Consider the following 24,738-nt stretch of genomic DNA (forward strand, 5'->3'; position numbering starts at 1 on the left):
ATCTGCTCAAATCTAAAAACTTTCCATCTGTACTGAGATCCCCACTGAGATCTTAAACATGACAACTGCACCATATGTACTATCAGGATCAAGAGTTAGAGCCCTAGATGGTGGGTTTGATGCAGTAGCAATGTCAGGTGCTGTGAGTTCTGGTCACTGCTGTTCCACTGAATTCTATGCACTTCACATGCCTTATTATTGATCAAAGCCTCATACCCCTATCTTAGCAGGCAGGAAAGTATATTTTTTCATTGTTTTTATAGTTGCAGTAACTGAAAGATGCATAAGGTTTCTTCTGTCAGAGCTGGCAGTGGAATTTGAGTCAGATTCTGCACTGCACCTCCTGAAGGGCACAGATCAGGATGGAGTAGGGAGAACAAATATATTAATTTGTCAGCTTCCAGAATGTGGACTCCTTTGGAGGCCAGAGTAAATTCTCATTCGCTTAGCCCCACTACTTTCAGAATGAATGTGCTAATCTTATATATGTGACTGTGTTGTCTTCAACCACTAGGCTATCTGTCTAGGTGTATTATTCCGATCAGTGTAATATCTGAGTGCCTCAGTGTCTTAATTGTTTTTATCCTCACAACACCCCTGTCTTGAAAGAAAATCCTAACATAAAGAGACAGATTTACCAAGATCAGACAGGAAATCTGTGGCAGAGCCGGAAATGGAATCCAGGTCCATCTAACCATTGAACCATCCTTCATCTCTAGAAGGAATTCTAGAGATGATCCACATAGGAGAGAAGAGCTTACTAGTTCCTAGTTAGGTAGAGGTTTGGGCTGTACAGAAAAGGTCCTGGATTCCAGCCCTATTGATAATCCATAATGGATTTTTTTATTTTAGTTTGCTTTCAAAAATAAAAGGAAATTACTTACAAAACACTATTAAAAGAACATTAGACTGTGGGAACATATAAGAACTAAGTTTGTAAAGTCCAAGGACTTAATCAGGAAATGTCAGAATTGAGGTTCCCAGAATTTTGCCCCTTGTGTCTGTGTTTTGATAGTTATTAATTACACAATCACAAACTCTTTGTTCTACAAGTCTCCATATAATAAAGAGGGTGGACAGTGAATGAGACAGAGGAACATAAGAGAAAATTTTGGTTTGACCCAGCATGGCCATTCTTATGTACTCTTGTGTTCAAGGTACTGGACTTAGATCCGGAGAAGCTGGGTTGTGTTCCTAGCTCTGCCACAGACTTCTGTGATGTTGAGCTTACACGCAAGGGGATGGAATTAAGGTTGCATGAGACAAACACCTAGTTCTGTGCCCTTAAAGAACACACCTACTTTAAAAACAAACAAAAAAACCCTAACCTTCATCACACTAGCAGCGAGGACATACAATTTTCAATCATGACAAAACCAGAATTGACTGTTTGTGTGAAGAATGTGGGAGCTATCTGTATTATTTTTTATGAATATAGTGTGTATCTCTGTTTACATACTTGCTATTGTGCTATTTATTATGTGGGTTCTAAGGCCTTGTCTACCCTGCCACTTTACAGTGCTGAAACTGTCTTGCTCAGGGATATGAACCCCCCCGACCAATGCAAGTTTCAGCAGTGTAGACAGTGCACCAGCGCTGGGAGCTGTTCTCCGAGCACTGGGAGCTACTCCCCTTGTGGAGGTGATTTTTTTTAACAGCACTGTGAGGGCGCTCTCCCAGCGCTGGTGCCATGACTACACAGCCACATTAAAGTGGTGCCGTGGCAGCACTTTAACGTTGGTAGTGAAGACATACCCTTAGTATTAATTCCTGCCAAAGTTCCTTGACCATCCCTAGAAAGGCAGACAATGGCTTTAGATAATCCAGTCACTGGCAATACAGGTGTCAATGCCTTTGAAGGCAGTCTCTGACCAAGATGAGCCCACCACCCCAGACTTCTTTTGAGGGGAAGGATGGTGGCTTTCAGATGAGGAACAGGGAATAAAACACTCTTGAGTAGATACGTTCTTTGAGCTGAAGGGGGAGGCAGTATCTGCAGAGAGACAGATGGGACCCCGGGCCCCAGAAGCAGGGTCTGCCTAAACTTTAGGTAAGATACATGTGTAAGCCCTTTGTTATTTTAACCCTTTTCTCTGGATGCTGTGTTCCTATGAATAAATAAATATTTTGACGAAGCTGTTTTTAGTCATTGCATTTACCTGCTGGTAACCGCTAATGAAGGGACACCTATTGCAAATGCCAAATCCAGTTGGATCTGCTGTGGAAACACTGTTGGTAAAAAGGGTATTGTGATGGGTTGGATTACAGAAACCCTCTTGGGAGCTGCCACCCGATGTGCCAAGACTACTTCTACCCCTGCGAGCTCAGGGCCCTAGCACCCTGTCTTGCTGAGCCAGACACTCCCGTCTGCTCCGACAAAAACCCAGGGTCTGAATTACTTGCCCCAAAGCTGCAGGTTTACCTGAAAGCAGCTTACAGAAGTGTTCCCGTCTTTAACACTCAGGCCTGGTCCACACTAACCCCCCACTTCGGACTAAGGTACACAAATTCAGCTACGTTAATAACATAGCTGAATTCGAAGTACCTTAGTCCGAACTTACCGCGGGTCCAGACGCGGCAGGCAGGCTTCCCCGTCGAGGCCGCGTACTCCTCTTGCTGAGCTGGAGTACCGGCGTTGACGGCAAGCACTTCCGGGATCAATCCCAGGGGATCGATCGCTTACATCCGGACCAGGAAGTAAGTATAGACGTACCCTCAGATGCCCAACTCCCAGTGGGGTCTAAATCCAAATAAATCCGTTTTACCCTGCATAAAGCTTATCCAGGGTAAACTAATAAATTGTTCGCCCTCTATAACACTGCTAGAGAGATATGCACAGTTGTTTGCTCCCCCAGGTATTAATACATACTCTGAGTTAATAAGTAAAAAGTGATTTTATTAAATACAGAAAGTAGGATTTAAGTGGTTCCAAGTAGTAACAGAACAAAGTAAGTTACCAAGCAAAATAAAATAAAATGTGCACATCTATGTCTAATCAAACTGAATACAGATAAGATCCTCACCAGTTCCAGAATGCTCCCTTTTACAGACTAATCTCCTTTTAACCTGGGTCTAGCTAGGGTGACCAGATCAGAGAGATAAAATATCAGGATACGGGGGGGGGCGAGCCCCCCCCCCCCCCAAAAAAAAAAAGTTTGAGGGGCCAGGCACATGCGGCGCGCGGTGGGTCCGGGCGGGGGCAGCACGGAGCGGGCCGAATCCCTGCTGCTGCCAGCGGGACACCCCTCCCGTCACCCCGGGCACATGCAGCGCGCGTCTCCCGCACCTAGTCTCCCTCCTGCCAGAAAGGAGCCACGGGAGAGGCACGGGGCTCCCCGCCAGCGGCGGGACGCACACCACATTTGCCCGGGGCGGGCCGGGGGGTGGGAGGTGCATCCTAATGGGAAGGAGCTGTAGCCGCAAGCGGGAGGTAAAGGCATGGGGCTCCCCGGTAGCAGCGGGGCTTCGGCCCATGCCCCTGCGCCGCCCACCCGGCCCCTGCCTCCTCCATGCTGCCCCCTCCCGGACCCACCGTGCTGCCCTGCGGGCTGCAGGGCTGGAGCAGCCTCCGCGCTGCGCTCCCGGGCCTGGGCCCCCGCGTGCAGCGGCCCGGGGGCCAGGCAGGAGCCCTCTGATGCAGTGGGGGGGCTCGGGCCTTCCTCTCCCTTCCTCCCTCGCCAGCCCCCCTTTGCCCACCCAGTGCCTGGAGCTGACTCACCAGCTCCAGGATCCAGGCGCCGCCACCACCCCCTTCCCTCCCTTCCTCCAGTCTTGCGCTGCCATGCAGCTGCAAGCCTGGGAGGGAAGAGGAATGCCGTGTAGTTGGGGAAGAAGCGGGGCCAGGGCGGGGATTTGGGGAGGGAGCCAATGGGGGAAGGAGCGGGGGGGGGAGGGGGAGAGTCCCTGCGGGAGGGCAAAATTTCTTGTTTGTCCAGTGTCCCGACCAATGATTGGTCGGGACGTGGGACAAAGAAGCAAATATCGGGACAGTGCCGATAAAATCAGGACGTCTGGTCACCCTACTCACACCCCTTGCAGGCACTGTCCTTTGTTCCAATTTCTTTCCGGTATCCTGGGGGGTGGGGTGGAGAGGCTCTCTCTTTAGCCAGCTGAAGACAAAATGGAGGGGTTTCCCAGGGGTTTAAATAGACTTTCTCTGGTGGGTGGAGACTCACTCCTATGCAAAGTATCAGGGGGTAGCCGTGTTAGTCTGTATCTACAAAAACAACAAAGAGTCTGGTGGCACCTTAAAGACTAACAGATTTATTTGGGCATAAGCTTTCGTGAGTAAAAACCTCACTTCTTCGGATGCATCCTATGCAAAGTCCAGCTCCAAGATGGAGTTTAGGAGTCACCTGGGCAAGTCACATGTCCATGCATGACTCACAGTTTTTACAGGTAGGATCCATTGTTTACATGCTACCTTGAACATCCTCAAGTAGACTTCTTATGTGGATTGGAGCATTCCAAGATCCATTGTCCTTTAAGTGTTTCTTGATTAGGTACTTAATTTCAGCATTCCTGTCTCCAGAAACTGACCAAATGCTCTACTAAGGTTATTTAGAAATCAAGCCAGGACACAGCCAACATTCATAACATCGAATACAAAAATGATACATGCATGCAAATAGGATTAATACATTCAGTAGATCATAACCTTTACGGAGATATGTTACATGGCATATGTAGCATAAAACACATTCTAAGCATATTTCTGTAGAGCCTTATGGGAGGTACCATCACAGGGATGTTTCAGTCTAGAACTAGGTCTGTGAGTGAGAGAATCTTAGCATTCCACTCTGAGAGGCGGGGAGGCTCAGGGCCTGTCATTTGAAAGGGTGCACTTGAGATAGACCTAACGGGGGTCAGAAGTGCAACCTAACCATGTGACTTTGACAGCTGGCCTACTCACTTCCAAGAGAGACAACAGTTTGGATTCATTTTAGTTTTTGTAATGCATTGAGTTTGGCCATGACCAGCATGTTCTTGCAAGATAGGAAATCATATATAGGTATCTATAAATAATATACATTTTTAACTGATGTACAAACCTGAATTATCCTAGTTGAAAATCTACCAGTTAAACTGTGTCTTTTCCACTCAACTATTAACCTACTTCAACATATTTCTCACACCTACCTACCTGCCTCTACAGACACGTGAAGCCTGCTGATATTTTTTGCTTAATTTTGATATTTAAATAAGTATCCTTTCCTGAAAGATACAGTTAGCTTTAAGGTTGTTAAATTAGCTCGGACTTTAAAAAAAGAGAGCGAGTGAGCAAATGTTTGTTACAAAACATAAACATGCACTTTTTATTGTCAATTCGTGTATTTATTAACTTACAGCATGTACATTTATTTAGTTTTAGAAGACTAACTTTTAAAAATAAATCCTACCTAATTCTTAGAGATCTTTTTACTCATCTTATGGTATTTTATGTTGTCTTGTTAGTTATCACTTGAATACAATTTGAGGCTTAACAACCTCCAGAATTATTTTGAGGTTTTATATTAATCTAAATAAACTTATATTTATTTACATTTCTTTTATTACTTCAAAATTATAGCATAGTTTGAGACTTGATGGATTTTAAATGGGTTCAGAAATTCTTGCAAACTTGTAATGTTTACATTATGTAAATAATTCATGTTAGCACATACTTTTTGTAACATGCTACAATATTTTGTAGCATATTAGTTTTTCCTTGTTAAGAAAGAATACTTCATTGGTCAGTGATTTAAGATGATGACATGCTGTAGAATGAAACATCTATTTATCTTTTCTTAGCAACTGAATCATCCAAATGTAATTAAATACTATGCCTCCTTCATTGAAGACAATGAGCTAAACATAGTGTTGGAATTAGCAGATGCTGGAGACCTCTCTAGAATGATAAAGGTATGAATTTTATTTTAATAGCCTTTAATAATCTATTTGGAGCAATGTACTATGTTTTTATTCACTTTTCATTCTAATTGCTCAGCTTTTGGGTCTTGCAAACTAGGTCTTCGGTTCTTAAATTACAAATATTGTGTTTGATTTATTTGAAATGCAAGCCATAATTGTAAAGAACAGGTGCTCAGAGACTCAAATAAGAAACCTGCAAAGTCTTTCGCTCCCCCCCCCCCCCCCCCACAATCCCCCACCCCTCCGCTTAAGGAAGCAAATTTGTTTGGAAATGCTTTTATTATGCTGCAGTAGCTAACTGTGGTACTTTTGAGATTAGGTCAGTTGCTTCAGCTCTTCTTCTGTACATTGTTTCACAAGTAATTAGGACCCATAGAACAGTCCATGAGACTTTAGAAATCTGCTTGTAGTTGCTGATTTTATGATTGGCTCTTGGGACTGGAACATTTTTATCAGTTAGGCTATGTTTTAGTCACGGGTATCTTTAGTAAAAGTCATGGACAGATCACGGGGCAGTAAACAAAAATTCATAGGCCCTTGACCTGTCCATGACTTTTACTAAAAATACCCCTGACTAAAACTGGGGTGCCACAGGTACTGGGGAGCGAGGTGCAGATGCTGGGAGGAGGGGAGGCATGGCCTGGGGGGAGCGTGGGTGCTGGGGGGGGGAGGAGTTGGTGGGACGGGGGCAGGCTCCTTATGTAACTCCTGGGAAGCAGCAGCCCCAGCAACCTAGCTCCACATGCTGCCTCTGCTCCGTCCCAAGCCCCGGTTCTGCAGCTCCCATTGGCTGGGAACCACAGCCAATGGGAGCTTTGGGGGCGGTGCCTGGCTGCCAGCAGAGGCAGCATGTGGAGCTAGGGGAGCTGAGGGACAGGAGCCCCCCCAGGTAAGCAATGGCCCCAAGCTCCCCCCCGCCCCCGCTTACACACCCAAAACACCTGCTTCTGGGAGATGGGGAGCCCAAGACTGCCCCAGCAGCAGCCAATGTGACTGACCAAGGGTTGCCCAAGCTGCTCAGGCAGCTCCTGGGCCAGCCGCACGGGTCTGCTGCAGAAGTCATGAAGGTCACGGAAAGTCATGGAATCCAAGACCTCTGTGACACACATGGAGCCTTATTTATCAGTTCTGCAATTTTATAATCAATGATTTTATCTTCACAGTGGTGTCTGTCTGTCTGTCTCAGTCTCTGTCTGCATATATGGTTTTCCAATCTATAACTAGGTTTTTCTAGTGAAGCAGTAAAGCTAAAACTGCTTATGTCATTTGAGAGGATGCTCTTCAAATAATCTGGGGACAGTTTTTAGTTTAGCAGTTCCTTCCTTCAAGTTGGCTAAGTGAGTAGCATGTATGACATTTCTTCGAATAGTGGTGCTATGGATGCTCCATGCACTCTGGATTGAAGATTTTTATCAGCAGTGTCTGTGGGTACATGCTTGCTCATTAGGCACTCTTGTGTTCTGATACAAGGGTATTTAGGGAGGGACCAGCTGACATTCCTGTACCTTCTGAACCTCCTGCAGCTTGAGACAGAGTTTTGCAGTGTCTGGTAGCTAGCCTCATGGCTTGCTACATCTCTTACTCCAAATTTTCTTTATTTTCTTAGTATTTTTATTTATATGTTGTTTTTAGCACAGTTTATGCTTTTAAAAGGGGAAGAGGGGCTCCCTTTCCCTTCTTCTATTTTTGTGCACTGTTTGGACCTTTGTTTTTCACAGTCCATGATTCACAGCCACAAGTGCAGGTTATACCCAACACTCCAGGCTTCAAACCCTGCCAAACCTGCCATGCAGCAAAGAACTTTCAAACTGCCTTTGGTGACTCAAGAAGTCTCACATCCCCTCCAAATGTAAGATCTACTTAGTTTTTAAGAGCATATCTAAGAAATTGAGGAGGACAGGCTCAAACAATTATCAGTGGAGTGCTAGCTGAGACCCACAGTATTTGAGTCATCCCGCCCCCCCTACATATGATCCACAGAGTGCTGCAGCAACCATCTCTACAGCGACAGTAAGAAAAGACCCTGGGGGCCCTTTGGAACCGTCTAAACCCGCAGTCCCATCCCCTGCAGTACCAAGACAGCAGCAGCTAAGAAATCCATGTTGCGTACCAAGAAACTGACTGGCAAGCTATCTAAAGCAGGACCTGCATTGGCACTGGTCTCTGTGTTTCTGAGATACAAACTGCAATAGCCATCGGTATTGCCTCCAGCAAACAGACATAAGATGCACTGATCGTACTTCGGTGTTCTCTCCAGTATCAGTCCTCTGACAGCTGTCTTATAATGCCCCATTCCCTGCAATAGTGACCACTCTGGCCACAATTTTTAAATCTACCTAGGATGTCAGAGAGATCGGAAGCCACCCGCTCCTTTAAAATCCCCTGCATGTTTTTAGAATGCCTTTTCCTGATTGCCCACATTCGCAAGCACACCTAGCAGTTCATCCTTGTTGTGTTCAAGTCCCCAGGCGGCTATGACTGATCCATGCACTAGTGTGCTCCTGCCTGGAGTAGACAGGAAGTATTGGATCTCCTGGGCCAGTGTGGAGAAGAGGCTACAGACCAGCTCTAGAAATGTTGACCTCTATGAACAGATTACATTGGGCATGCAGGCAAAGGGCTAGAAGAGGGATCAGCAGCAGTGCTGTATCAAAAGAAGGAAACTTCATCCAGGGATACCACAAGGCTAGGGAGTGCAACAACAGATCTGGTGCTTCACCCAGACCTGCCTCTTTTACAAGGAATTGCGTGCTATATTTGGCGGAGACTCCACTTGCACTTGCAGACCACTGTGGATACCTTGGAGAAGCCTGAGACAGAGACTCTTGCTGTGAATAGCAAGAAGGAAGAGGGAGGAGGGTGAGAGAAATGCGGCAGAGAACTCTGTCACACTGTAGCCAGTCCTGCCAGGTGAGCAAAGATGAACCTGGTGAAGGCTTGGATGTATCTGTGCATGCATTTTTCCTTACAATGTTTAAATTTAAAGATGGTGCCCATCTCACCCCAAGTTAACAAGACAAAGGTATCGATTTTTCATTGTTTCACTCGTACAAGAAGTGGTAGAGGTACAACAAACGGGTAGAATTGGCATCTGCTTTTCATTCCCCCATTGGGTTAGGCAGGGGAAGAGAGACATATGGAATACTTTATGTGCATAGGGATGTCCCTTTTATTCTCCTGAGAGGTCTTGATTAAACTTTCCTGGAGATACTCTGCAGTCTTTTCCCAAACAACACTCCAGCACAGACTACTGCTGTGGCTAACTATTAAAATGCTCTTTCAAAGCTTGCCTCAACCACGTAGCTCCACACTGGGATTTTGTACTATCCCTTGTGTCTGGCTGTTCAAAGTCAGCCTCATCTCTGCCTTTTGCCCTGGTGGCAGCTTCTTCCCTTTTGCCTCACAGATATTATGCAGGGCACAACAGCTAGCTATAACCATTGAGATATTTTTCTCATGGAGATCCAATCTAGTGAGTAAACACTGCTAGCATCCCTTCCGTTTCCCCAAAAGCATATTCAACAGTCATTCTACACCTGCTGAGGCAGTAGTTGAATCTTTCCCTGGTGCTGTCGAGGTGGTTAGTGTATGACTACAATAGCCAGGCAAGCAAAGGGTAGGCTGGGTCCTCGAAATCATTATTGGTGAAGTGGTCCTGGTGATTGATGCACCATAGAAAAGTAATCTTTTCTGTGGATGTCCTCTATGGCAAGGTGCACTGGTGTCAAAATAGGGATATGCATGCTGTCTATCATCCCATAGCAGTTCGCACTGCTGCAAATCCATCCACTGTGTCCTGCATGGGGCAGAGAGTCAAAATCCTGTGTAGCAGCAGATGATTAATGGCCCTACACACTTGCATGGCAACTGCTCCCACTGTGGATTTCCCAACTTCAAAATTATTTCCTACTGACCAGTAGCAATCCAGTGTTGCAAGCTTCCAACATGCATTCACTAGTAGGTTCTCCATGTTCAATTTGGCACTTATTCTTTTGTCCATGTTCTGGAGGGCTGGGTGAGCTTGTCATGCTGGTCCAGGAATGTGGCTTTTTGCATCCAAAAGGTCCAGAAGCAACATTCCACCATCTATAGTTGCACCATGAATGCCACCAACAACCTAGAATTGTTTTTTGCTGTGTTCCTCAGCAAACGGTCCTCAAACAAATCCGCATGTCCCCCATTGGTGCACTGCTTGCTGCAGATTTGCAAATACAAGGAGAATCATGTGCCCTGTATTTGCAACATTCATAAGAACAGTGCAGACCTCTGCAGGCTCCATGCTTCTGTCCAAGATGGCAGATACAAACCTGCACATCACTTTTCTGTGTCTTTTTTTTTTTTTTTTTTTTTTTTTTTTTAAAGCATGAAAATTATAGGATATGGATGATACTATGGGATGGAGAAAGTTGCATGCTGGAACTTGACTCCTAGCACCCAGACATTCTTGGCAAATCATTTTGATTCCACAACACGCTATGAAATTTTCCAAATTTACACACAGCGCTGACACAAGCAGATAAGTATGCACATGCCCAAGTGATACACAAACATTGGTGGTTGCATGCCCATATAATTTACATTGACAAGAGTTTGTATTGTATACATGATCTAAAATGTGTAATTTTCAGAAGTGTCATGTACCAACAAATACCAAGCACAGTACCAACAAATTTTGTTGAAGTAAACGGGCATGGTAGATAGTCCACACATCTGAAAATGAGGTCACTTTTATTTAAGTTTAGGTCATTTTTGATTATCATGATGTTGTATCAATTGATAACACTGCTCTACAGCCAAAATGCTTCTGAAATAAATGTAGTCAAACTTTACTAATAATGGGTCACTGAGAACGAAAATGATGCTTAAAATTGTTGATTGGCTCTAGTTTTCAAGATATGCTGTTGGGTCAGTATATACGACCCTTGACTTGGGAATGGCGGAGGATAAGTGAGTTATAAAGGGAAGGGATCTCAGTTTAAACCAGAAATGACTAAAATACATCTTTGACTGGATCTAGGAATAAATCTATGACTGGGTTTGGACAGTACTTGCTTTTTAGGCAAAACAATGAATGATGCAATCTGAAGCTGGTATTGCGTCATACATGATATGAATTGCATCATGTTATTCCTAGAAGTCATGGATGATGCAATCATAACAAAGCTTACATCATTCTGCTGAACAATTTGCCCTACATCAGCTCTAGAAATCATACAGTGTCGTGCTCTCTTATTTGCCAGTGTTTGATTTTGCAAAGGGACACATTTCTGTTTAGCCAAAGTGAGCAGAGATGCCTCGTACTTGTGTGAACAGTGCAGATAACGTCTGCTATGTTTGTGGTCAAGTGACTTTTGCATCACAAAAGCGCAGTATAACCACTATGGTTAAGAAAGCTTATCACCTTTATTTTGGCTGCAAAATTGGAGATCAGGACAAGAGGTGGGCCCCACACATATGCTGCAACACTTGTGCAACAAATCTTCGCCAGTAGTTGAACAGGAAAAGGAAATCTATGCCTTTTGCAGTGCCAATGATTTGGAGAGAGCCAACAGATCATACCAGCAATTATTACTTCTGCATGGTGCCTCCAGTTGGGAAAGGTGTGTCAAAGAAGAAAAAGTGGACTGTGCATTATCCAAACATTCCAACAGTTATACGCCCAGTACCCCACGGAGAAGGACTGCCGGTTCCTGATGCGTCAGAATCATTCTCACTTGAGTCAGACGAGGAAGAGGATGAAACTTCTGGTCCTGAACCATCAATGTCACAGGACCCACATTTTCTCCCATCCTCCTCCTCTGAACCACACCTCATAACACAAGGTGAACTGAATGACCTTGTCAGGGATTTGGAACTACCCAAGAGTAAGGCAGAGCTGTTGGGCTCCAGACTACAGCATTGGAATCTCCTGGCAGGTGATGTTAGGGTTTCCATGTTCCGTGACCGTCAAAAGGATCTTGTCCCATTCTTCTTCATGGAAGGTGATCTTGTAGCCTGCAACAACATCGATGGTGTGATGGCAGCCCTCAACATCGTTCACGATCCAGATGAGTGAAGACTGTTCATTGATTCATCCAAGACGAATCTTAAAGCTGTTTTACTACATAATGGCAATGTTTTGCCATCAATTCCAGTTGGTCATGCAGTCCATATGAAGGAAACCTATGACAATATGAAACAACTTTTGAGGTGCATAAACTAGGACCAACATCAGTGGCAGCTTTGTGGCGATTTGAAGGTTGTTGCTCTCTTGCTTGGTCTGCAGACTGGATACACAAAGTACTGCTGTTTTCTCTGCGAATGGGATAGTCGTGCAAGAGATTCCCACTACATCAAGAAAGATTGGCCACTCCGACAGTCATTGGAGCCTGGGAGGAAAAGTGTTTAGCATCCACCACTTGTTGAATCAAGGAAGATTTTGTTACCACCCTTACACATCAAGCTGAGTCTGATGAAGGCCATTGACAAAACACAAGCAGCTTTCAAGTACCTCCGTGGAAAATTTCCAAGGTTAAGTGAAGCTAAGATAAAGGAAGGTGTCTTTGTTGGTCCTCAGATTCGTGAACTTCTTCGAGAGGATGCATTTGACCATGCACTGCGTGGCAAGGAAAAGACGGCATGGAAAGCCTTCCAGTTACTGGCAATAAATTTTCTCGGAAACAGCAAGGCAGATAACTACAAGTTGTTGGTGGAAAACCTCCTCAAGGCATACAAAAGCCTTGGTTGCAACATGTCACTAAAGAGACATTTTTTGCACTCTCATCTAGATTTTTTTCCACCGAACTGCGGAGCAATGAGCGACGAGCACGGCGAGCCATTTCACCAGGACATTGCAACAATGGAGAAACGCTATCAAGGCAAATGGAGCCCATCAGTGCTTGCAGACTATTGCTGGACAGTGACAAGAGATGCTCCATTTAAAGAATACAAGAGACAAGCCAAGAAGCGCCGAGTAGACACTGAATAGGACTAAACTATGTACATAATAGTTTTTTGCCTTTTATTTCATAATAAATTTTATTTATATAACCCTTTTGCTGATTTTTAAAGTGTTACATAAACAAGACAGGTGAAATATTATCATGTAAAGCAACCATAGACACATGAAAAGACCTAGGTTTACAATTTATGATTAAAACTCTACTATCTACACAATATACATAGACATAAAATGTAAAAACTTAAATATCTTCGAAACAGTAGCCAATCAGTTGTTTTAATTGTCATATTTGAATTCAGCACATCAAAATACATAATAAATAGCACATTTTATCTCTGAAGCAGATGACTTCTCAAAAATTGTAGACCAGTGTAATCAGTGAAAGAAAGTGTCATTTTATTCCAACACTATTTTCAGGTCTTCTGCATACATTTTATCGAAATCATTTAGAAAAAGTTAGTGGTTAGTGAAAGAAACACCTATTTCAACCAATTCAGCAAAGCACCTAAGTATGTAAATAGGTGCTTAAGGGTTTTGCTGAACTGGGGCTCAAAAAGAAGTGAGGCTATTAGTAGACTTTGAATACCACAAAATGAGTGGGGGTGAGAGTAAGGTATTCCACTGCCTGTCTATTATTTGCCACCATAATAGATATTCATTGTTTTCTCTTGAAAGTTCTGTTTTCATGCATTTCATATTTACAGTTCATCTGTAAATACATGCTTTAAATTAAAATTGTGCATATATTGACCATTTTCGTGGTTGTTTAGCACAATGACTGCTGCAGATTATTTTCAAATGTTTTATTTAACAAGATCAGAAGCAGAGATGACTGGACATGAGTATATCTTTTAAAATCTTTGAGAGTCTCCAACAGCTTATTTAAAATAATTGCATAATTTTCCAGAGATGGTTAAACATTTCTTTAGATTCTTAAAATTATTTAATTAATCACATTGTATTCAACAAATATAGTACTTGATGAATTTTATGGTTTATATGGGTTGAAAAAATATGTAACATACCTTTTTTGTGCAATATTTGACCAGTTATATACCTAGTTGTATAGTATTTTTTCACTACTTTATTTTATAAATTGTGTTTTATTGTTTTGCAACTAGCCCTAGTCTAGATATTTTTTCCAAGAGAAATTCTGCAACTTGCACAGATCACTCCATGGCAACATGACATTTTTACCTTTCAATTTGTCAAATGTTGATTATTCTTACATTCCTATCCTGTTACCCCCACCTCTGGATCTCGGATTTAACATGTCATTTTGGTTTACTTTCTTACGTGTACACCGATATGATTGCTGTCAACACAGCACAATTCTGGGAATCAAATATGCTAATTAATTAGTGCTCGCTCTGCCCCGGAAGAACACAAAGCAGAAAAGCATTGTTTTGTGTAGGTCCTACAAGAACAGAGAATTTTAATTTTTTTACATTAATGTATTTTTTAATTGACTTCTATGCTTTGAAGACTGCTCCTCACTAGACTGACAGTTTTAAGATAGGACGGTCAAAATTGTAGTCTAAACAAGTTGACTGTGTCCCGTTAATATTTATATCCAAATCGGATATATTTTTTTTTCTGTGCCATGAATTATTAATTCTGTACGTTTACACTTCATACAACATAAAGGAACGTTTGTCTTTTCTTTTGAATGTTCTGATTTGACACACTTCTTAATATGAGTATTCTATGACAGATTGCCTTATGGCATGTCTGGTCTTATGACCCATTGAAGCTTTTTTTTTAACCCAATATGTGTCTAATGTCTCCCTCAGTGCAATTGGCCTAATTACACATTGTCCAAGTCGGTGGGCATTTCTTAATATCTAGATCTTGGAGGCAGTTTGTGATGTCCTCTTAACACAGGAATCATGTTTAATGTAGCAAACCTAGATTGCTGTTTGATGTTAATGACAGCCTATCAGGCTATCATTAAATATGTATGAGATGTCACGATGTACTCGGTCTTCGTACTGCTTGTAGGAGAAATTACTTGATAGGCTGCTGTTCAGTTGGTATTAGTTTGTTTTCAGGGGTGTGTTTTGGGGAATACTTCTAAAATAGTCTGAAAAATAAGTGATCTATAACAGAAGGGAAAAACTGACAAAGCTTCTGTATGAGTGTGTTTGTCTTGTCACTTAAGGGGGGTGGAAATGCAATAACGAGTTCTGTGAAGGAGAAATCGTACCATGGCTTCTAATATGAATGGCATCATGCTACTGTCTATTTTATTCGAAGGCAAAGAGGAGCCCTTAACAGGGCACCATGTTGCTAAGTGCCTTGCCACAATGAGGGTACAGAAGTATGTTACTGAAAATTTAAATAACCACAGTTTGAACAACACACAGCCAACAATTAATCACCAAGAAAAACAGCACTATACAAAATTTACTTGTGTGTTAATTGACACCACTGCCACCTCACAGGATGCGGGCACAGAGTCTTATCGCCACAACTCATAGCACAACCCAGCGCTGACTCTCTGTTGTTCTCCTCTTCCAGGAGTCATTGGGGTGAGCTTTTATTAATTTCCCTTTTGTAAAGGACTAAGTTCTTGTTATTCAATTTCAGTACCATTGAGGTCCTCAGTTAAAAATATTTTCCCATGTGAGTGCTATTCACTTTAAGCCTTCAGTGCATAGGCAACTGAGGAAAGTCACCCGATACATTAGGATTCATCTGTATTGGCCAGGGAAGCTCTCACTGCTGTGTTTCACTAGACAAGCTGAGGTGCAAACACTAGTATGGGCAACTTTCATGATTTTACAAGTCTCGTGATATTTTGTAGTTTTCTTAATGCTGCAGTGATTACATGAGAATTTCAGCTTACTCTTTTTTTTTTAAAATAAGTTTTTAACCTGCATGATTATAGGAAGAACCTTGAAAACAAAGAGACCCAAGTGTACCTGTGATGGTATGTTCACCCCATACCGCCTTTGAAGGGGTTAAAATGGCTCAGAAGTGGCTACTTGACAGGATGAGGTGAGGTGTAGGTTCGATATACACCCCTAGCTGAACCTGAAGCCCAGCTGATAAGAAGAGGTTGGGCTTGCAGAAAGAGGTTGCGGAGGGAGAGAAGCAGCAGTCACTCTCAGGGTTGAGAGAAAGGAATAGGAAGAACCGTAGCGAAACAGCAACAAGGGTGAGACCGCATTGACCTTAGCTGCTGATTGTCGGGTCCCTAGGCTGGAAAACAGTGTAGAGGGCAGGCGTAGGTTCACCAACGAGCCATAGGGAGTGATGGACTCTGAAAACAGCCTGAGGCAATTTGGTTAGAGAAGTTTTGATACCCCAGACAAGGGGAAATTAGTGACCTGGCCAGAGGGCCAAGCCACAAAATGGAAGCACTGCAATGGGTGGAGTATGAGAGAGGCTGCTAAGTGAGAGACTGGGACAAGGGGCAAAGAAACTGCAAAAGGAGGCATCAAACCAGTGGTGAGCTAATCCCCAGATGAGCCAACCACAAGGCAGTGCCACAGCGGTGTGTGGAGCAAACCCCATGACAGTGCTGTAAAGGCCCCCAACCCAGAAGATAAATAAAAAGATTCACAAATTGTGTGTGTGTAAAATTAAAAAGTCATTATTTTTAAGCCAATTCATGCTTTTGAGTGCCATGACATGATTTTTAATCACTTGGTGCTAGCAGTATTGAAATGCTCAAATGTTGTATGGGTGTGCATGAATGAGTTACAGCTAATGTAGGGACAGACAAACATAAATCATCATACATCAAGATAAGAATATACCACACTATTGCAAATCCACTGTTGAATTGGGGTGAGGGAAAAAAGAAAAAAAACCTTGCTATTCTGTATTCCTGAATTAGACTTCTGGATACCATTGCATCAAACATTTTTACAAGTAAATAATAAATTGCTTCAGAGCATCCTGACAAATGTAATTAATTAATAGTCTAGATATTCAGTATTTTCCAATTAGTGATAATTGAACACCTAAGGCTGCTGTATGATAAAGTGCTCCCCAAACATAGGGTAAAAAAGTGGTGTACGATAGAATTTGAAATCCAATATAATTTTATCTGTAATAACTATCAGTCTAATTGAATTGGAGTTCATTTGCTTTTTTAATTGTTAGATATCTGAGTTCTTAGTGTATCTTAAATTGGTAATAAAGCTATATTCTTCTTTCTCACTTCCTTTGCTCAATCTCCATTTTAATATTTGTGGAACTTGTTTACTTTTACCAGAGAAACCTATCGGTGAGATAATCTGTATGAATATCTCATAATCTGTTACACAATTTCATAGTTTATTTTTTTAAAATATTTTTTGCTCAGGTTGAATGTAAAATGCTGGATTTAGTTGTTTTTTGGGGTCTGTAATTCTCACGCAGTCTTTCGCCTTAAAGGTGTAAGACAGGTTTTAGTCTTGATGACCTTCAAAGCAAAACTGCAGAGTACTTTTCCCTTTTCTTAATAGCCATACTTTCCCCTTCTTTCTTTTTCTGTTAACCATGATGTTATGTGACAGTTCAGTTGTTTACTGCTTACCTTTTAGAGCTGTAACTGGATATATTTTTAAAGAAAAATAGCACACCTTCTAACTGCATTGAAGCAAGAAAGTCACTATTTAAATAGGACAGTAAAAGAATTATTGAAAACAAGTAAGGCCTTTAATAAAGTGTTGAAAGGATATGATTTCAAGTGTCTAAAATAAGACGGATATAATTCTACTGTGCAAGATAAATTAAATATCTGTGAAAAAATTGCTGTAAGAAAAAAATTAAAATAATTAGAAAATCATTGATCAAGATACTTACTAAACCAATACTCATTTTAAAACTATTTCATTTAAATTCTCGTAACACATTAAAAATGCAAACTTTAAATAAGTGTGTCAAACAGGCCATAAAAAATAAATCACCATACATCATAAACAAACATCAAAGCATGCATTCTCAATATAAAGCACAGATATGTTAGCAAATCTCTTAAAATAGGAAATATAATCCTGACTATATAAAAATATCACATATGCACTTTCTTACTTTTAAAAAAATACTTGTGTATGTTTTTCCAATTTTAAAATGCAATATCAGTTTTATAGATACTAGTGAATCCAGTATATCATCCATGTAAAATGAGGCAAATGTTTTACAGGCTTATATAAAATGAACAAAACTAGGTTCCAGCTGAACTTGGAAGTCTCTCTCAGTGGGCTTTCTGCATTTGGAAAGAAATGAATTCTTTGTCCTTGTAAATTGTAATTTTCTGCTGAATAACTGAAATAATTCTAGTGACATATGTTTCCTCTCAGAAAATGTGCCCAAGTCCAAGTTATTATCTAGACATTTGGTATTCTTTCCAGAGTCCCAGAAATCCTATGCTGACCTTCTTTCCAGTTAAAAATAATCAGTATAACATTGGGGTTTTAAATCTTAATTATAATAGCTAATTAAGGATATTTATTTTTCTGCTATTAGTATTATTCTTGAATAAATTTGTGAGTAGGGTATGAAGAATTTCCTTTAGTCATAATATTTACAGTTCTTTGTTTAGTATCATTAGACGTCAAAGATCCTTAGAATATAGTTCAACATCATATTCTCAATTTAGAATTTTCTCCAAAACCTCAGATTTTCTCCATTTTTAAATTTGAAGCTCTACTGTAAATAAAAGCCTTGAAAATTACTGTGATTTTTGCTGGCCTCTATCTGACCTGATAAAACAATAAACTTACAAGCCATGCCAACAGTCCTAAGAATTGTGAGTCTTTGGATTATGGTTTACTATACTGCCCATGTTTGCTAGTTCAAAGTGATAGGGCATCAACCTCAAATGATGTCGACGAGAAATGTCAAAGACTTCAAAACATAGCATGCTTTTGTACAGTCTGTCTTAATGTAGAGAGGGTTTTTTTATGTATAACGTATGTCACCTTTTACTCTGAGCTTTTTGTGTTTAGTTTTTAAAAGCTGTCTAGTTATTTTTTAGACAGTATTTTCAGGAGGCAAATACTATTAGGAGAGTGTACCATAGGCTATATTAATTATAGAACAAAGCTTAATATATTTCTATTAACAGTGTTTTTATGAATGAAAAACATGGGGCTATGAACCACACAAGCCAATTTTTGACATTAAGATTTTTTAAGCTACCGGTAATATCCTTTTGTGTGTTACTTTTTCCTTTTTATAGAAAAATAATGCTCTCTATCTTTAATTTTCATAGAAAGTATTTTTCTAAAATAGATATTTTTTCTTATTTCTGCTTGTACACTGAGTTGGCTTGTTTCAGGTCCCAGATGACTTCTGAGTTCCTTATGCTCTGTTGACTTTCTTTGCACACTCTTATAGAAGCCTTAAAGAAGTCTCTTCAAAACATAGGCTGCCTTGTGCTTGTACTAGTTTGGAAGCTTCTCTGGGATTGGGGAAGGTGACTGTCTGGGACACCCACTACCATTGCAGCCCAAGGAAGTAAACATTTGTCTTGGGAAAGGGGTCTTAATGTGCTGGCCATTTATCCCCTTGCCCTCATGCGCCATTATTGGACAGGGAAATCTAATGGCAATTCACTCCTCTTTATTGCTGCCACTCTTTCTGGGTATGTCTCCAGTGCAACGTAAGCCCAGGGTCAGTAGAACTCAAGTTAGCAAGATCCTGGGTTTGTTAACCTAGGGGTTGAGTGTCTACACTCATTTATAACCCCAGGTTAAGAATTGTTGAACCCTGGGTCCAATCTTGGGACTCCAGAGTCTACACTGCATTATGCAGGCCCAAGTCCAACAAACCATATCCCAGACTTCTTAGTGCCTTCCCAAAATGTGACCTATCTTGCCGTTTGTGGTGCAGTGTGGGAAATCTTGACTGTCCACCAAATTTGACTGTCCATAGGACAAAGGAAGTTGTCTCATGGGTTTGTGCAATACTTTTGATCGACTCTAAAAGCACAAGTCCAGTGGGGCTGCATCTACACTGCAAAGCAATAGGGATTGAACCGTGGGTCCCGGCTTGACTCAGGCTCAGACCTCCACTCATATGGTTCCTGGGACCCTGGATTGGCATGGTTTGTGTGTGGATGGAAGGGGAGTTAGGCGTGAACCTGAGTTCAAACACAGGGCTTACAGTACAGTGTAGACATACTGGGCATGTAAGACTGTAACCCAGTAAGTCCAGGATTCAAACTCAGGTACAAGGCTAATCTTCTTTGTGTCTACACTACAATTGGGCTAACTCAGGGCTCAGACCCATGGTCCCAGAATGCTGCAGGATTGTAGAGTCCGGCTTGTGTCCAGCATCTGTTGCTTTGCAGAGTAGCCAAGTCCCACTTGATTCAGGTCATGGGAGTCATCCAGAAGTATTGCACAATTCTGTTGGACATCTTCTTTAGTCCTCTGTATCCCAACAATCTGCAATCCACTCTACTGAAAACAAAAGCTGCCCCTCCCTTGGCAAATGACAGCAGCTCAGGTCAGCATTAACCCATTCTGTTCTGGTCACTGATCTGCAAGCACACTAACAGAGAGCATCCTGGGTTTGCAATGAAGAGCGAACTGATTGAGCCTTTTGCAAAGAGAGCTGCTTCCTGATAACATGCAGGTTGGGCAGTAAATTTTTCCCACAGTGCACCATCGTCACATTTCAATGGATGGGGCGCTAGGGACTCTGGGATATGGTTACTTTGACTTGGTTCTGTGCACTGCAGTGTGGACCCCAGAGCCTTAGGTTCGCGCACGGGTCTGAAAATTCTTAACCTAGGGTTACAATACAATGTAGATCAGAGGTGGGCAAAGTATGGCCCATGGGCCACATCCAGCCTGTGAGACCATTCTGCCCGGCCCCTGAGCTCCTGGCCCGCGAGCTAGCCCCCAGCCCTCCCCTGCTGCCCCTCTCCCCCCCCCCCCCACGCCTCAGCTCACTGCGATGCTGGCACAATGCTCTGGTCAGCGGGGCTGCAAGCTCCTGGGGTAGAGCAGCTGCAGAGCCCGACCTGACCTGGTGCGCTCTGCTGCACGGTGCATGGCTGGCTCCACCTGGGCGGCACCGCTGCTCCAGGCAGCACGGTAAGGGAGCAGCGGAGGGGGATTGGCTAGAGGGCAGGGGAGTTCGGGGGGTGGTCGGGGCCAGGGATGTGGATAGGGGTGGGGGTGGTCAGAGGGCGGAGACCACGGAGGTTGAATATGGGGGCGGTGGTTCTGGGCACGATCAGGGAGAAGGGGTGGTTGGATGGGGCATGGGTCTTGGGGGCAGTTAGGAAGGAGAGGAGGGGTTGGATGGGGCGGCGGGGGGGAGGGGCAGGGGTTCCGGGGGTGGTCAGGGGACAGGGAGAAGGGGTGGTTGGATGGGGCAGGTATCTCCAGGCGGCAGTCAGGAAGGAGAGAGGGGTGGTTGGATGGGGCGGCGGGGGGCAGTTGGGGCAGGGAATCTGGGGGCAGTCAGGGAGAAGAGGTTGTTGGAAGGGGTAGGAGGCCTGGGGGTGTGTGTGTCAGAGGGCGAGAAGCAGGGGGGCGTCAGATAGGGGGTGGGAGCCGGGCCACGCCTGGCTGTTTGGCACAGCCTCCCCTAACCGGCCCTCCATGCAATTTCTAAAACCCGATGTGGCCCTCAGGCCAAAACGTTTGCCCGCCCCTGGTGTAGATGCTCAAGCCCAGAGTTCCCAAACATGGGTCAGCTGACTCAAGTCCCATTAAGCCTAGGCTTACATTACAGTGTAGACTCTCTCTCTCTCTCTGGGTTTGGGTAACACAGGGGAGGTGGGGCCAGGCACTAAGACCAGAAGAGCACTGCAAGGGCCACCTCTTTATTACTGCACATTTTAAACTGATATTCTGGGATAAAAGGATGGCAAGGTCATATTAACAAGGAAGTCACTGCTAGAGAGCTGGTTAGGAATTTTTTGACAAAATATTTTTCCATTGAAAAATACTGATTTGTCAGAACTCAAGTTTTTTTGGGTAAAGGTCTGTTTTGACTAATTTTCCCCATTGAAAAAGTTTCAGAATAGTTGAAGAATCCTATTTTTGACATTTCAGAAATTAAAAATTCAGGTTTTTCAGTTTGAAATGACTGCTCACTTTGAATGAGTTAATCTATAGAAATTTTTTTAAAGAAAATTTTGAAACTGAAATGAAACACATTGGAAATTACTGAAGCAAAATGTTTTGGTTGACCCAAACCAATTTTTTTTTATTTTCAGTTTACAGTTTGTTGTTTTTAAGATTTGTGACATTTGTCCCATTTTTGGCCTGGACAATTTTTTCCAACTCTCCAATGCTCACAGTGCTTTATGTTGTGTTCCACCTTGTATTTAGCTGTGACTCCCTGAGTACTTTTCCTGCACCTGAAGATGAGCACTGCATAAATTCAAAACCTTGTCTCTTGCCAGTAAAGTTGGTCCAATAAAAGGTATGACCTCATCTGTCTTGTCACTGTAAAATCCTGAGACCCACACATGTACATCAAAACTGCAAACCGTAACTTGCTACTTTTGCCTTGATTCAGTTCTTCACTCAACATTTGTTTCTTTTTACAATATAACTTCCTCATTTTTTTCCTGTATCTTTTACATCATCTTCTCCCTTAGTGTAGTTTTTCCTATACTATTAGTTCCCTCTTTATCCCATATTGTGTTTTTAATAATTTTTGTCCTTCTTTTCCCATATTCTGTCACTTTCCCTCCTTATTAATTCCCCATAATATCTCTATCTCCTCCAGTGTTCTCTCATTCGTCTTCACCTCAACCTCTTGCTCCTCTCTCCTATTCCCCCATCAGTCCTTCACTCTGTGTATCCTCCGCCTACAGAGTCACACTTGAACCATTCAGATTAACTGGGAAGTGGAGTGTGCTCAGGGAGATGGTGCTGCCAGACAGTACTCTGACCATAGAATATCATTTCCCTCATTTAGTGTTGGGCTAGGGTGAGTCAGAGGCAATTCTTCATGCTGTGAATTATGTTTGACTTTCTATGAAGACAACAGACTTTCAGTTATTACCATTGTTTATTATTCCATATCCTAGAGGCGTAACTCATTGGGAAAATATCCCTAACTTTAGGACCATCTCCGTTTTTGTCCCTTGTTTCTCTCCCATCTCTAGCTTTGTTCCTCTTCCCTGTCCTTGTCTCTTTTCTTCCTTCTTTTCCCTTCCCTGTAGCAATTCTCTCTTCCCTTCCCCAGTGGGTTTTGCTCTCACCACTTTTTGCATGCCATTCTCTACAATGATCAGCAATTAAATATTTAATATTTGCATTGAAGTGTCCTCATTGGGTTTTAGAGCAACATCACTGAGATTAATACAGGTCAGAGGAATTCACACCTCTAAGTCATTGTTTCAAGTTGTCTGCAGACTTGGGAAGATTAGCTCTGCATTGAGTTACATTTGATAGATTGTTTTTCAACCATGAGGGCTAGAAACACTTTTTAAATGTAATTTTGTATTGTGCAGGATTGGAATCTGTCATGTGGACCATGTGAATATATCAATTCAGCTGAGTGTTTGACAGCCCTGGTCAGCAATGAAAGCTTGTAAAATGGAAGTAGGCCGAAACTAGTAAAACTGAAAGTTGAGACAAGCTCATGAAACAAGCTTAGTATGAATGGGTCACAGGGTAAGTCTAGACTGCAGCCCAGGGTCAAACTCAGACTCAAGCCTAACCCCCCTTCTATGTATACGCAAATCACGCCAACCTGGTGCTTGGACCCAGGGTCCCACAGGGTGGAGGGTCTGAGCCTGAGTCAAACCAGGACCTATGGTTAGGGTTACCACCTTTGAAATGCAAGGCCCTCTTTCCCCCCCACACACACACCAAGCCCACTGCAAACCCAAGTCAATTCCACAGCCCGCCACCTTCAACAGCCACTTATAGTATCTAGAGAGATAACACATATAGATAAGATTGGTTACATAATTTTCTTTCATTGGTCATGTTTCTTAAAGCTGCTTTTTTTATGGTCCTCTTCCTTGAGATTATTTTTTCCCAAATTACATTGATTCTGTATTTTAACTATATACTTGAATGTGAATTATTTTTCTGGCAACTGGCAAATCCATTAAAACAAACAAACAAAAAAACGTCCAGGCCAGTCAAACCAGGTGGTAACCCTACCCACAGTTCAAGTCCTGTTGCTTTTCAGTGTAGATGCATCTCCACTGGACTTGTGCACTGAGAGTCCACCAAAAGTATTCCACAATCACATAAGCCAACTTCCTTTGTCCTCTGTACAGTCAAATTTGGTGGACAGTCAAGTTTTCCCCCACTACACCACAAAGGGCTAGATAGGTCACATTTTGGAAGGGTGCTAGAAAGTCGAGATTATGGGTGGTTGGATTTGGGCCCGCATAATGCACTTTAGACTCTAGAGTCCCATGTTGAGACCCAGGGTTCAACAGTTCCTAAGCTGGGGTTATAAATGAATGTGCATGCACGCTTAGACCCTAGGTTAATAAACCCAGGGTCTGCTAACTTGAGTTCTACTAACGCTGGTCTTGCATTGCAGTGGAGACATACCCATAGCTATCAGGCAGTGAAAATGGGGGGTGGGAGGTGGGAGGCCCTGGGCCAATTGTAGCTGAATAATGCAGCTGCAGCAGGCTGTGTTCCTGTGAGCCCTCCACCTCCCACCCTTGTGTTACCTGGAAGCATGACCGGCTTCTGAATGCTTCTCCATTCTTGGAGCTGTTAACTGGAGCAAGGTCAGGAGTAGCAGCTTACTCTGTTAAAGGTGTGTTTGTGTGCTGAGGAGAAGGGCGTAGATTTGCCCTGTAGCCTTGGCTGTGTCTTTGTGGGGGAGAGGAGGAATCTGCCATCACCTACATCTAGAATAATCATACTAGCACTTTTCTGCTAAAATAATCCGTATTTAAATAGTTCAGTGTCAATAGCCCAGATATGTGGTGTGGCAATGCATAACTC

General features: G+C 42.7%; 1 protein-coding gene across 2 annotated transcripts in view; it reads left to right on the top strand.

Moving 5' to 3' along the window:
- NEK7 (NIMA related kinase 7) overlaps nt 1-24,738 on the top strand; it is a 143,040-nt gene that overhangs the window by 61,037 nt on the left and 57,265 nt on the right. For both annotated transcript variants that reach the window (XM_054036937.1, XM_054036939.1), the window contains exon 5: nt 5,791-5,901. In XM_054036937.1, coding sequence (XP_053892912.1) covers nt 5,791-5,901 — 111 coding nt within the window. The remainder of the gene's footprint in view (nt 1-5,790; nt 5,902-24,738) is intronic.

The sequence above is a fragment of the Malaclemys terrapin genome, chromosome 8 (genome assembly GCF_027887155.1).
Source record: "Malaclemys terrapin pileata isolate rMalTer1 chromosome 8, rMalTer1.hap1, whole genome shotgun sequence".
Taxonomy (NCBI): domain Eukaryota; kingdom Metazoa; phylum Chordata; order Testudines; family Emydidae; genus Malaclemys; species Malaclemys terrapin.